General features: G+C 38.3%; 2 protein-coding genes across 3 annotated transcripts in view; both read left to right on the plus strand.

Moving 5' to 3' along the window:
* The first annotated feature begins 727 nt into the window (after nt 1-727).
* On the plus strand, nt 728-4,367 carry LOC145456026 (uncharacterized). Its single transcript, XM_080334057.1, has 2 exons — nt 728-3,689; nt 4,304-4,367. The coding sequence occupies exons 1-2, from the start codon at nt 835-837 to the stop codon at nt 4,365-4,367; spliced, it is 2,919 nt and encodes a 972-aa protein (XP_080190183.1). The 5' UTR covers nt 728-834.
* Nucleotides 4,368-4,837: 470 nt separating this feature from the next.
* Nucleotides 4,838-15,883, plus strand: part of LOC145456291 (uncharacterized) — a 31,013-nt gene continuing 19,967 nt past the window's right edge. For both annotated transcript variants that reach the window (XM_080334369.1, XM_080334370.1), the window contains exon 1: nt 4,838-15,109. In XM_080334369.1, coding sequence (XP_080190495.1) covers nt 5,005-15,109 — 10,105 coding nt within the window. In that variant the 5' untranslated portion in view covers nt 4,838-5,004. The remainder of the gene's footprint in view (nt 15,110-15,883) is intronic.

Genomic DNA, 15,883 nt, shown 5'->3' on the forward strand with positions numbered 1-15,883 from the left:
GAACCACTTTCCGAAGACACTACAACGGTATCAGATGCCACAAGTGAAGGACCAGGTTTTACGATACATAACATCACTGAGGACATATCATCTGGAACAACTGCCATTGCTTCACAAAATATATCATTCGATGATGAATTATCGGGCAGTGGGTTGCTTGAATTCAGTTCTACAAACAAACAAGTCGCGCCATTCGATAAAACAATGAAAGTCATCCAGGAGAATGCAACAATGCCATTGTCACAAGAATTTAGCGTGAAATCGACAGATTCTCAAACACTCTCTACAATGAAAACAATTTTCGATAGATTTGAGTCACCATCGATCTCCGAATATTCAATGCAGGCTTCCATCAATCCAATTTATTTTACATCATTTCTCGAAACAGATGCTCACTTCACTAATACTGCCGTTACACTCATATATGATAATAACGCACCATCAAGTATTTCAACCGAGATAGAAATATCGGGAAACGCAAGTATCGAAGTCATAAAGGGGCCAGTTGAAGATACAACTTCAACTTCAGATAGTGAAAGTAGTGGTGAATTTACTTCGAATACTGTGGCAAATTTAATTCCAAGCACTGAAGAACCAGCAATGCCAGACATATCTTATGGTAATACAACCAGTGAAAGTCGAATATCTGACAAAACAATTTCATCTACAAGTCAAATCGAATTAGACACTTCACACATTTCTTTGAAGAACAATTCAATGTCAGTAGAAACATCTGAAGCATATGCGAAATTCAGCCCAACTGTTCCAGTTGGCTCGTCGTCTTTTTCTGCATCACAGGCATCATCAACTTTATGGGATTCAGATCAAACTGAAATGAAAGAAGAATTCCCTGAATCAACAAACGTCACTGAACCACTTTCCGAAGACATTACCACTGTATCAGATGCCAGAAGTGAAGGATCAGGTTTTACGATACATAACATCACTGAGGACATATCATCTGGAACAACTGCCATTGCTTTACAAAATATATTATTCGATGATGAATTATCGGGCAGTGGGTTGCTTGAATTCAGTTATACAAACAAACAAATCGCGCCATTCGATAAAACAATGAAAGTCATCCAGGAGAATGCAACAATGCCATTTTCACAAGAATTTATCATGAAATCGACAGAATCTCAAACACTCTCTACAATGAAAACCGCTTTCGATAAATTTGAGACACCATCCACCTCTGAATATCCAGTTCAGATTTCCACCAATGCTGTATTTTCTTCAACATTTTTTGAAACAGACCCTCACTTGACTGAAACTGCTGTTACACTCAAAACATCGGAATATGATGTGTCATCCACTCGATATGATTATACACCATCAAGTATTTCAACCGATTCAGAAATATCTGGAAACGCAAGTATCGAAGTCACAAAGGTGCCTGTTGAAGGTACAACTTCAACTTCAGAGGGTGAAAGTAGTGGTGAATTTACTTCGAATACTGTGGCAAATTTAATTCCAAGCACTGAAGAACCAACAATGCCAGACATATCTCCTGGTAATACAACCAGGAAAAGTCGAATATCTGACAAAACAATTTCATCTACAAGTCAAATCGAATTAGAGACTTCACACATTTCTTTGAAGAACCATTCAACGCCAGTAGAAACATCTGAAGCATATGCGAAATTCAGCCGAACTGTTTCAGTTGGCTCGTCGCCTTTTCCTGCATCACAGGCATCATCAACTTTATGGGATTCAGATCAAACTGAAATGAAAGAAGAATTCCCTGAATCAACAAACGTCACTGAACCACTTTTCGAAGACACTACCACTGTATCAGATGCCACAAGTGAAGGATCAGGTTTTACGATACATAACATCACTGAGGACATATCATCTGGAACAACTGCCATTGCTTTACAAAATATATCATTCGATGATGAATTATCGGGCAGTGGGTTGCTTGAATTCAGTTCTACAAACAAACAAGTCGCGCCATTCGATAAAACAATGAAAGTCATCCAGGAGAATGCAACAATGCCATTGTCACAAGAATTTAGCGTGAAATCGACAGATTCTCAAACACTCTCTACAATGAAAACAGTTTTCGATAGATTTGAGTCACCATCGATCTCCGAATATTCAATGCAGGCTTCCATCAATCCAATTTATTTTACATCATTTCTCGAAACAGATGCTCACTTCACTAATACTGCTGTTATACTCATATATGATGATAACGCACCATCAAGTATTTCAACCGAGATAGAAATATCTGGAAACGCAAGTATCGAAGTCACAAAGGTGCCAGTGGAAGGTACAACTTCCACTTCAGATAGTGAAAGTAGTGGTGAATTTACTTCGAATACTGTGGCAAATTTAATTCCAAGCACTGAAGAACCAACAATGCCAGGCATATCTCCTGGTAATACAACCTGGAAAAGTCTAATATCTGACAAAACAATTTCATCTACAAGTCAAATCGAATTAGAGACTTCACACATTTCTTTGAAGAACCATTCAACGCCAGTAGAAACATCTGAAGCATATGCGAAATTCAGCCGAACTGTTTCAGTTGGCTCGTCGCCTTTTCCTGCATCACAGGCATCATCAACTTTATGGGATTCAGATCAAACTGAAATGAAAGAAGAATTCCCTGAATCAACAAACGTCACTGAACCACTTTTCGAAGACACTACCACTGTATCAGATGCCACAAGTGAAGGATCAGGTTTTACGATACATAACATCACTGAGGACATATCATCTGGAACAACTGCCATTGCTTTACAAAATATATCATTCGATGATGAATTATCGGGCAGTGGGTTGCTTGAATTCAGTTCTACAAACAAACAAGTCGCGCCATTCTATAAAACAATGAAAGTCATCCAGGAGAATGCAACAAAGCCATTTTCACAAGAATTTATCATGAAATCGACAGATTCTCAAACACTCTCTACAATGAAAACCGTTTTCGATAAATTTGAGACACCATCCACCTCTGAATATTCAGGTCAGGCTTCCACCAATGTAGTATTTTCTTCAACATTTTTTGAAACATACCCTCACTTGACTGAAACTGCTGTTACACTCAAAACATCGGAATATGATGTGTCATCCACTCCCTATGATTATACACCATCAAGTATTTCAACCGATTCAGAAATATCTGGAAACGCAAGTATCGAAGTCACAAAGGTGCCAGTTGAAGGTACAACTTCCACTTCAGATAGTGAAAGTAGTGGTGAAGTTACTTCGAATACTGTGGCAAATTTAATTCCAAGCACTCAAGAACCAACAATGTCAGGCATATCTCCTGGTAATACAACCAGGAAACGTCGAATATCTGACAAAACAATTTCATCTACAAGTCAAATCGAATTAGAGACTTCACACATTTCTTTGAAGAACCATTCAATGCCAGTAGAAACATCTGAAGCATATCCGAAATTCAGCCAAACTATTCCAGGTAGCTCGTCGTTCTTTACTGCTTCACAAGCATCATCAACTTTATGGGATTCTGATCAAACTGAAATCAAAGAAGAATTACCTGAATCAACAAGCGTCGTTGAACTACTTTCTGATGACACTACCATTGTAACCACTGCCATAAGTGAAGGATCAGGTTTCACGATATATAACATCACTGACGACATATCATCTCCCACAACAGACATTGCATTGCGAAATATCTCATTCGATGATGAATTATCGGGCATTGGATTGTTTGAATTCACTTCTACAAATAAACAAAGCACGTCATTTGATCAAACAATGAAAGTCATCCAGGAGAATGCAACAATGCCATTGTCACAAGAATTTAGCGTGAAATCGACAGATTCTCAAACACTCTCTACAATGAAAACCGCTTTCGATAGATTTGAGTCACCATCAACCTCTGAATATTCAATGCAGGCCTCCATTAATCCAGTATTTTTTACATCATTTCTCGAAACAGATGCTCACTTCACTGATACTGCTGTTACACTCAGATATGATGATGATGTACCATCAAGTATTTCAACCGAGATAGAAATATCTGGAAACGCAAGTATCGAAGTCACAAAGGTCCCAGTTGAAGATACAACTTCAACTTCAGATAGTGAAAGTAGTGGTGAATTTACTTCGAATACTGTGGCAAATTTAATTCCAAGCACTGAAGAACCAACAATGCCAGACATATCTTCTGGTAATACAACCAGTAAAAGTCGAATATCTGACAAAACAATTTCATCTACAAGTCAAATGGAATTAGAGACTGCACACATTTCTTTGAAGAGCCATTCAACCCCAGTAGAAACATCTGAAGCATATCCGGAATTCAGCCGAACTGTTTCAGGTGGCTCGTCGTTCTTTACTGCATCACAGGCATCATCAACTTTATGGGATTCAGATCAAACTGAATTGAAAGAAGAATTACCTGAATCAACAAACGTCGTTGAACTACTTTCTGAAGACACTACCATTGTAACCACCGCCATAAGTGAGGGATCAGGTTTCACGATATATAACATCACTGACGACATATCATCTCGCACAACTGACATTGCATTTCGGAATATTTCATACGATGACGAATTATCGGGCAGTGGATTGTTTGAATTCAGTTCTACAAATAAACAAAGCACGTCATTCGATCAAACAATGAAAGTCATCCAGGAGAATGCAACAATGCCATTGTCACAAGAATTTAGCGTGAAATCGACAGATTCTCAAACACTCTCTACGATGAAAACCGTTTTCGATGGATTTCAGTCACCATCAACCTCTGAATATTCAATGCAGGTTTCTATCAATCCAGTATTTTTTACATCATTTCTCGAAACAGATGCTCACTTCACTGATACTGCTGTTACACTCAGATATGATGATAATGCACCATCAAGTATTTCAACCGAGATAGAAATATCTGGAAACGCAAGTATCGAAGTCACAAAGGTGCCAGTTGAAGATACAACTTCAACTTCAGATAGTGAAAGTAGTGGTGAATTTACTTCGAATACTGTGGCAAATTTAATTCAAAGCACTGAACAACCAACAATGCCAGACATATCTTCTAGTAATACAACCAGTAAAAGTCGAATATCTGACAAAACAATTTCATCCACAAGTCAAATCGAATTAGAGACTTCACACATTTCTTTGAAGAACCATTCAACGCCAGTAGAAACATCTGAAGCATATGCGAAATTCAGCCGAACTGATCCAGTTGGCTCGTCGTCCTTTCCTGCATCACAGGCATCATCAACAATATGGGATTCAGATCAAACTGAAATGAAAGAAGAATTACCTGAATCAACAAACGTCATTGAACCACTTTCCGAAGACACTGCCACTCTACCCGCTGTCATAAGTGAAGGATCAGGTTTTACGATATATAACATCACTGACGACTTATCATCTGGAACAGCTGTCATTGCATTACAAAACGTATCATTCGATGATGAATTATCGGGCAGTGGATTGTTGGAATTCAGTTCTACAATTAAACAAAGCACGACATTCGATCAAACAATGAAAGTCATCCGGGAGAATGCAACAATGCCATTGTCACAAGAATTTAGCGTGATTTCGACAGATTCTCAAACACTCCCTACAATGAAAACCGTTTTTGATAAATTTGAGAAACCATCCGCTTCTGAATATTCAGTTCAGGCTTCCACCAATCTAGCATTGTTTACGTCGGTTTTTGCAACAGATGATCATTTGACTGATATTGATGCTATACTCAAAACATCGGAATATGATATGACATCTATTCGATATGATAGTGCACTATCAAGTATTTCAAATGATGCAGAAATATCTGCAAACGCGACTACAGAAGTTTCAACATTGTCAGTTGAAGATACAACTTCCGAGTTGGAAATTAGTGGTGAATTTACTTCAACTACAGAGGTAAATTTTATCGAAAGCACTGAACAAGCAACAACGCGAGACATATCTTTTGGCAGTATTACGACTACTAGTGTCATATCTGAAGTAGAAATTTCATCTACACCATATATATCTACAACTCAAACCGAATTTGAGACTTCACAAATTAATTTGAACCATTCAACACCCATTGAAGCATCTCCATATCCGGAATTCCGCCAAACTCTTCCAGTTGGCTCGTCGTTCTTTCCTGCATCACAGGCATCATCAACTTCATGGGATTCAGATCAAACTGAAATGAAAGAAGAATTACCTGAATCAACAAGGTCCGTTGAACCACTTTTCGAAGACATTACCACTGTACCACATGCCATAAGTGAGGGATCAGGTTTAACGATATATAACATCACTGACGACATATCATCTGGAACAACTGCGATTGCATTACAAAATATATCATACGATGATGAATTAGCGGGCAGTGGATTATTTGAATTCGGTTCTACAAATATGCAAAGCTCGTCATTTGATCAAACAATGGCAGTCATCCAGGAGAATGCAACACGGCCATCGACAGATTCCCAAACCTATAGTGTGAAAACTGTCATTGATGAAGTTCATCCATCACCGACCTTTGAATATTCTGCTAACGCTTCCACCAATCCAGTATTCCCTACGTGGGATTTTGCAACAGATGCTCACTTGACTGATACTATTGCTATCCTGAAGAGATCAGAATATGATATGACATTCACTCCATATGATAGTGCGCTATCAAATATTTCAACCGATATAGAAATATCAGGAAACGCAATCATCAAAGTTAAAAATCTTTCAGCTGAAAATACTACTTCAGAGTTGGTAACTGGTGGTAAATTCAGTTCAAATTCAGAAGCAAACTTAATTCCAAGCACCGAGCAACTAACAATGCAGGACATATCTTTTGGCACTATAACCACTAAAAGTGTATTATCGGACATAGCAATTCCATCTACACGCATTATATCCTCAAGTCAGACCGAATTGGAGACTTCACAATTTTTCTCGAAGAACCATTCAACACTGGTAGAATCATCTGAAGGATCTGCCTATCCATATTTTGATCAAACTCTTCCAGCTGGCACATCAATCCTTCAAGTATCACTGGCATCATCATCTTCACAGGATTCAAATCAGACTGAAATCAGAGAACAATTATCTGAATTAACAAACATTATTGAACATCTTTTCAAAGACACTACGACCCTACTAGATAACACAACTGAAGGATCAATTTCTACAATACGCAACATGATAGAAGTCATGTTATCTGAAACAACAGCAGTGGCATTACAAAATATATCATATGATGATGGAATATCAGGTAGTGGTTTTTCTGACTTCACCATAATGACTGGACAAGGTACATCATTCGGCCAAACGCCGAGTGTATCCTGGCAGAATACAACATTGTCGATACCAGAAGAAGTTGACATGAAATCGGTACAATCTCACACACCTGCTATGAAAGAAGTATTTGAAACATCATCAATGTCTGAATATTCTGCACCTGCATCCACCAGTCGACGCTTTTATCAATCAATTTCTGGAGTAGATCTTGGCGTGGCGGATAACACTACGCTTGATGGTGTGCTTGAAGGTGTATCGGCCGATATGGAAATATCTGGACACACAAGTACTGAAGTTATAAAGTTGTCAGTTGAAGAAGCAACTTTAGAGTTGAAAGCCACAAGCGCATCTACTTCAAATACAGTACTCAATGTATTTCAAAGAAGCACTGAACAGCCAAAAATGCAAGACGTATTTAGTGGTGACATAATCACAACAAGTTTCACGTCTAACGTAACGACTTCTTTTACACCAAACAAATCGCCTAGTCAAAGCGATGCAAAGTCTTCACAGATTTCGTCAAATATCTATTCAACGCCAGCAGAGCCATCTGAAAAATTCACAAAACCAGAATTTATTAAAACCTCACTGGTCACAACAACCTACTTTCAAGATTCTCAAGCCTCATCAACATCACAAGATTCAACTCAATCTAAAATCACAGAAGAAATATTTGAATTGATAAACACTATTGATCCACTTGTTGAAGACACCACCATCGTATTGGATATCACAAGTGAAGGAAGATTTTCTACGATAAATAACATGACCGAAGGCATGTTTTCTGGAACAAGAACAGTCTCATTTCAAAATATATCACATGATGATGAAGTATCAGGTAGTGGCTTATCTGACTTCGCGACTATAAACGAATCAAGTACATCATTCAGTGAAATTTGGAATGTATCCCTGCAAAATACAACACTACCAATATCAGATGAAATTTACGTAAAATCTACAGAATCTCGAACGTTTGAAAACTCATCTACTTCGCCGTCTACCAGTACACAGTCATTTGCGTCAATTTCTGCAACAAAAGCTCATTTTACGGATACCCCTGTTTTATCGAAATCATCGGAAATCAATATGACATACACTACAGTCGCTAGTGCGGTACCGAGAATATCAATAGATATGGAAATATCTGGAGATGGCTTACCAGATGTTACGGTACTTTCAGTTGAGAAAACAGTATCAGAGTTGGCAACTAATAGTAGATCTACGTTAAATAAAGAGTTGAGTTTACTTGAAAGTACTACTGAACAGCCAACAATACATAACATAACCGCAGTAGGTGTACTATCTGACATAGCAACTTCATATACACCAGAAAAATCTTCCTTTGAAACTGATGTCACGACTTCTGAAATTTCATTAAAGAACAATTCCATGCTATTGGAACCATCAGATGCATCCATGAAACCGGAATTTAGTCATATATCTCCGGTTAGCACATCAATTTTTCAAGGTTCTTGGTTGTCATCATCATCACATGATGTGACTCAAACTAATATCCAAGTAGAATTATCAGAATCAACGAAAATTATGGAGCCAACTGTACTAAAAACTTCTGTGGAAATAGAAACCTCTAATGAAAGACCACTTTCTACGATGCAGAACGTGAGCGAATATATGTCATCTGGGACAACAGATGTTGCATTACAAAATATATCATTCGATGATGAATTATCGGGCAGAGGATTGTCAGACTTCGTCGTAATATCGTTGCAGAATTCAACACGGCCAATGACAGATGGGTTTAGCATGGAATCAACAAAAATATACTCACTTTCTACTATGAATACCAAATATGAAGACTTTCTGATATCATCGCTTGCTGAATATTCTACTAAGGTGTCGTCCAGTTCTCTGCTGCTTGAGTCGACTTCTGCTACAGATGACACTTCAACCGATAATGCTGTTACACTCAATGTATCAGACAAGGAAATCACTGGTGTCACTTTTCAAAGCACGTTTTCAACCGTATCAGTTGATGAAGAATTATCTGGTAGTGTTTCTTCTGATAATACTGATAATACTGAGGAAATGATTCAAGACACTACTCCTCAGTTAGAGACAATAATTATATCTACTTCAAACATCAAAGACAGCAAATTTGAAAGAAGTTCAATACAAACAACAGTGTCAGAACTAGACAACAAAAGTGCAAGAATCGGACTATCTGAATCCACGCTTCCTTTTATAGCCAACATATCGCATAATCCGCCCAGCAACAATTCAGGATCTCAGTCATCGTTGATATCACAAGATATAACTCAATCTACAATCACCGGTGAATTAATCGAAAATGGTACTGACGAATTAGTGAAAAGCTCTACCACTGATACAGTATTGGTTTATCAAATGCAAAATACCACAAAAGACTTCCTTCTTGAACCAGCAATAGCGACACCGCAAGATCTCTCTTTCGATGATGAATTATCGGGAAGTGGATTTATCAAAATGACTGCTATAGATGAGCTCAATGTAACTTTCACTCAAACGGTTTCAAGTGAATTCTCAACATTCCTACCATCCATGACACAGTACACGGAAAGGCAATCAAATCAAACAATCTTTTTTGGAGACGCAATAGTAGAAATATCTCACACATCACCATCTTCTATATATCCCACTACTCCGTTATTCAGCTCACGGCCAATACAATCAATTCCTGCAGCATCTAAAGCAATTTTCCTTACCTCACAAATTTCAATAAAGAATATTTCAGCGCCATTAGCATCATTTGAAACATTTTCTCAGAGTAATATGTATCCACTTGAAACAACGATTTATGAAGAATCTGAAGCGTCATCAATGCCTCAAGATGTAACGGAAACTTCAATCAAAGAAGAATCCTCTGAATCTACCGAAGATATTGAGACTTTGTCTGAAGAAACGACTTTAAAAATTGAAACTACAAATACTGCAGATGCTTCCAAAATGATGAACATGACTGAAGATTTTATACCGGCAACTGAAACAACGACTGGTGAATCTAATGTATCATTTGAACAAGTCTTCGACTCCACAGCGAAAGTTTCATTGGATAATGTTTCAATGCAATTTGCACCAACTGGAATTTCTCCACAGCCTCACTCTCAAGACATATCAGAAAGTACCACTGAAAAATTTAGGGTGTCTCAAATGACTCCTGCATTAGTACCTTTACCAAGTACAGAATTGTTTGCAACCACAAAAGGTGTTGAGCCAGGTATGAAACACTCTACTAATGCTAGAGATAGTACTTATGAAGATATAATACCAGAAACCATATTATTTGACGAAATATCATCAGGTTTAGAATCTGTCGGATGGAGCACTGTACATTTTCTGAATATATCTACTAATGAAACCTCTTTATCCGCACTTCAAACTTCCTTGAAATACTTGCCAACTACATCAGAATCTTTCGAGATTTCAAAGATGGATTCGAGTCAAGCGTCAGCATTCACCGAAACAATCCGCAGAACGTCTGAAGCACCATCAACCGCATATATCCTTCCCGGCAGAACTGTTGGGGACTCATTGGAAGCTACTATGTCATCCAATCGGTCAAAAACTTCAACATCTTTTTTTACCCCATTTCCATTATCGCGGAACACTGAGATATCCACGGATTTTATTGAGGTTACACATTCTGGTTACGATTCTCCTCACATGTTGAGCGAGAATCCATATCGAAATATTTCGATTGATCAAGCAATTTCTGGAAGTGGACTTAGTCCTACTAATGCGATTTTGACAGGCACTCCTACGGAGGAAAGTATGAATGCGTCAACTATTAACGAAATTGAACAAAGTACATTGCAACCAACAACTTCTTTACAAAGTGTATATTTCAGTGATGGAACTACGGGAACAGAAGTTATTGAACTGGAAACTGCGTTTGAAGTGAATGTATCTGTCGATCAAACATTCATGCCAAAATCATTAACCCCATCACAATATTTTTCGAAAAATATAAGTTTTAAAAATTCTGCTTCTATTCCAGTGTATTGGTATACTAAGGAAGCAATCGAAGGATCTTCAATGCTTCAATATTCAACTCTGTCGTCGGATGATGCAGAATTATTTGCACCTTTATTAACTACTAAAGAGGATAATCAGAACTCAACAGGGGAAACAGAAACCGAAAAAGTAGAACATTTTCTTTCAACTTACAGTGATATTCAAGGCAACGTAACACAAACAACCGTATCATGGATACAACAAACTTCATTTCAAGACGGATTGATACCTATGTCGTCATCTGAGTCAATAGAAAGTACATATCCCACTGAAATCTCCATTTCAACATCACAAAATATTCCAAAGAGCTCTCCAATTCCATCACAATTGTATCATCCTTATGCCTCATCAAATACCACGTCCAAAACTCGAAGTACTTATTCTTCTGCAGCATTTATCACAAGCACCTATGACATGCAGAAATCTCGTGATGTAGCGGTAAATCAGCAACTTTCAACCATGGCACAAACTGAAATAATACCAACAGAGCATAGCATATCAAGTGATGATTTTCAATCTACACTGTCTGTAGAGTCATTACCAGATACTACAACAGATGAAAAAATTTATGGGAGTGGCTTTGCTGAAACGGGATCTCAAAATGCGTTAGATGCTATTACTGCTTACAGTTTATTTGATGTTAAAGCAAATTCGACTCAAGCGAGTTATATTACGCTGAGTTTTCCAGCTGACGGGGAAATTTCAGGCAGTGGACTTTTCGAGGCACATGAGAATGCAACCCCAAACATTGTTTCGCCAACAGTAAAACCTTATCAGCAAATGTATCTAGGTGACAGGAGCACTTTCAGCAGATCGTCTATTTCACCAGCCATATTTACTGCAAAAATACCTTACAGCCATACTATCAGCAAGATGTCACCAACTTCACTGCAGTCGGAAGGAGGTTCCAGTCAAACAATCCCAACATTCACAACGTCATTTAAGGAATCTGAAATTTCGAGAAACCCTCTAAATTCCACTCAGTACCAATCTACTTCAGTAATAGTTGATGCTACTTCTGGGAGTCATGCTGTGAATTCTACATTTTTATCTGATATAACTTCCCCCAATATTGAACTATCGAGTCTGGTCCGTATTTCGGACATACCTTCAAGTACATCAGCAGTTGTATACCAAACAATTTCTCCGGACGCGATGGAAAATACAACTACAAGGAATGTTTCTTATGCCAATACTGAAGAGTCAACGCTGAGTACTTCAACAGGGAAGAGCTATACCGGCAGTGACTTTGCTGAAAACACAACAATCATTGCCGAAGACATTTCCTTGGGAGTGCAGGATTCAACATACAACGATGTTGACGTGACTAAATTGGAAACAACCAAATTAATATCTCAAAACATTTCTTTTACTGATGTCCCTAAATATATTATATATTCTGAGGAGCCAGCTGTTAACAAACCAAAAGATTATTTTGATAGTGAGATTGCTTCAACAGCAGATATAACACTTCCATATAGCACGATGACGCGGAAAGCTATATATTTCCCTGCGAACTTGCATTTGAATCAGACATCCTCATTAAAAACTCTTGGTTCCACAGAAATGTCAACATATATCATCGGATCTCAAGCAATTATTAATGCTTCAAAGAGTCAGATTTTTGACAATACTGTGCAGCATTATGACATGACTACTTCAGATATTGAAGTAATTTCAGGCAGTAAGATTGATGTAGCAACTGTTCCACCAGTGGGAAACACTACCTTCCAAGAAGAAGAAACGACTAAAATTAAATCAATGTTTGCTCGACCTTTTAACACAATTAAGGTCAACATAAATGCTTCGCCAGGGAAAAGTATACCCAATGGTCGTAACAGTACTGAAATGGAAATCAAGACATCCGGAAGTAAAAATGAATACATTAGTCGAATTTATACTTCGTCCCTTGGAATTCAATCTGAAATGATGGTACCAAAATCTACAACATTATTTTCGAAACTAACAGGTTCTCCTGGCCTTCGCGATTCTTCAATTTCATCAGAATCTCAGTTTCCAACACAGCTATCAATCAGTTCATCCTCGCTTGATTTTTCTGAGACTGGTGACTTTAATGTCTCTTCGCGCATTTTCAGCAGTACTGGTGACGATCTCATATCTCCAACACTTGCTACCGGCTTGTCTGAAGAAACTCCACCATCAATGAAAGACACCACATCGAGATTCATAAAAAATGATGCATCAGCGGCTTCTACGACATACACTGGATTGAAATTCGATAGATCACAGGAAACACCAATGCCTTTGCTAAGTGTATTTTCTAGCTCCAGCAGCACATACGCTGAAGGTGATATTATCGAACCAGCAACCTCTCATAAAGTAGACATATCCATGATTCATACTCCTGTTCAAAAGTCACCGAATGCTTCATTAGCTTATTTATTATCCTCCGGGCCTTCTTCAATGCCAACGACTTACCAGAATGAAACATTGATGCCTGGTACGGCCGATGACTTAACACCATCCTCCCGCAATTCTTCGTCAACAGAATCTTTGATTCAAAATCTGCCATATTTTACTAGTGAAAAACCCTCTACATCGATTTATCAATCAATGGATTCACCTCAGTTCCATTTTTCACCGGAGTCTACCACTAATAACGCTAAGATGACACGGGGAAGCACCATCAATCTGCCAGTGACTCCTGACATTTATATCACTAAAGAGAATAACACACGACAGTCAATGATGATTGCTCCGAAAGGTGGATCCCTTGGTAATGTAATTGACGGAATTGATATTTACCAAATAACAACTGTAGATACACCGCGTGCATCTTCCGGTCAAATTACCGTTGAATTGCCCGATACCAGACAAAATTACTCGACATTGTCAGATTATCAAGAAATATCTTCTTATTTCAAGCATCCATCAACCACCTCTAAAACACACAAAAATATTTCTGAAATTCCAAGTCAGAGTATATCTTCTATTTTTGAAGATAGCATATCAACGATGGCTAATATACGAGGAACTAGTTATGCAGCAACCGCTCTTGTTAGAAGTAAGGTTTCTACTAGAAAAATGATCTCCGGCGCATCAGAGGCTTCGACAAACGAAAATGTATTAAATGATGTATCTTCTGAAGCCGTGGAAATTATCAGTGAAACAGTTTTGCCATCTATATCTGCACTTGGAATTTCCAATCAGCAACAGATTTCAGCTGAAGCATCAACGATCATTGAACTGAAGTCTTCGAGTGAAACAGTGCCTGTATCTACGTCAGGATTACGAAGTGATTTTCTTACTAGCACTTTTTCGCCTTACTATTCAACAGAACCATTTGATGACACAATGTCTTCAGATATTAGTCTGATGCGAAGTTTTTCACCTGTCACTAACAAAGTCATCAAGAATGCTTTAGAATTCAATTATTCCAGGCCTGTAATAACAGAGCTACCTGATATTTCAGTCGATGAAGACACTACGATTGGTACGATTCCTGGCACGGAGTTCATGTCATCAAATCCAGCAGAAAAATCTACTGAGCTTGAAACTACTGCTTCAAAACAAACGTTTGCAGGTAGTGCATTGTCCGCTACGGCTGTCAGGGAAGAAATTACAAAAAGTGTCGATATTGAAAGTATGTCCAGCAAAGAAAAGATTGAAATTACAAAGCTGACAAGTACTAGAGTATCTGAAACAGATATATTTGAATCTGCTGCACACATGTCAAACAGAATGGATGACAGTTCAATTTCTGTAACAAGCTTACAGTCAGCGTTACCCGTGAAGAGTTTGAAATTGTCGCACTCTCGTTATTCCACCGGAACAACCAACATACCAGCACAAGGCGAAGAATCAGAGTCATTAACAACTACATTGCTTCTGTCAAGCACTGAATCAGGTATCCATTTGACCCAGTGGTTCTCAAACTTTTTGACCTCGCGGCACACTTTCAAAATGTAAAATAGTTCACGGCAAACCAACACACTGGTTCCCAGCTTTTTGTTGGCTTACGGCACCTGAAAACTACCAGAATAGTTAGCATGCAGCGCCTTATACAGTCGTACAGAGGTGGTCTCTGACGAAGTACTTCTCTTTTTGCGGAGCATTCAAGTACGATTTGCTATGCTTCGATGAATAAATTACGGTATCTTCTATATCTGCGGACATGTCACAAATACGTCTACGAATAGCATCATTTAACACGGGAATCGTTTTCAATTCTTCCGCTGCCTTGGTTCCAAATATTTTTTTTACAATTCTAGTGCAAGCTGGAAGAATAACGTTCTCCGCTTCCGTGTGAGGTGTTGAATTTTTAGCGATTACCTCTGCCCCCACATAACTAGCCTAATGCGATCTCGTTGAAACTTCGACCTGCACTTCCTATTACATAAGATTTATTCGACAATAAACTCTGCCCACTATACCACGCATTGTCGATGTAATTAACCAAAGCGTCGAAGAGACCAAGCACAATCGCCACAGACGAATACACAGGATACAAGGATATTAAAGTCATTTCCACGCGGATCGTGTAGCACGCGTGAGGATTGCAATACCTAGTTCTATTGGGTCACCCGCAGTTCAATTATAGTTCCAACAAACCGGGATAATAATCTCAAAGGCGGGGAAATTTGTAAACTGATATAATTTGATCAACCTTACTTCTCACTTA

The sequence above is a fragment of the Botryllus schlosseri genome, chromosome 14 (genome assembly GCF_051294905.1).
Source record: "Botryllus schlosseri isolate E-star chromosome 14, Bs_hap1, whole genome shotgun sequence".
Lineage (NCBI taxonomy): Eukaryota > Metazoa > Chordata > Ascidiacea > Stolidobranchia > Styelidae > Botryllus > Botryllus schlosseri.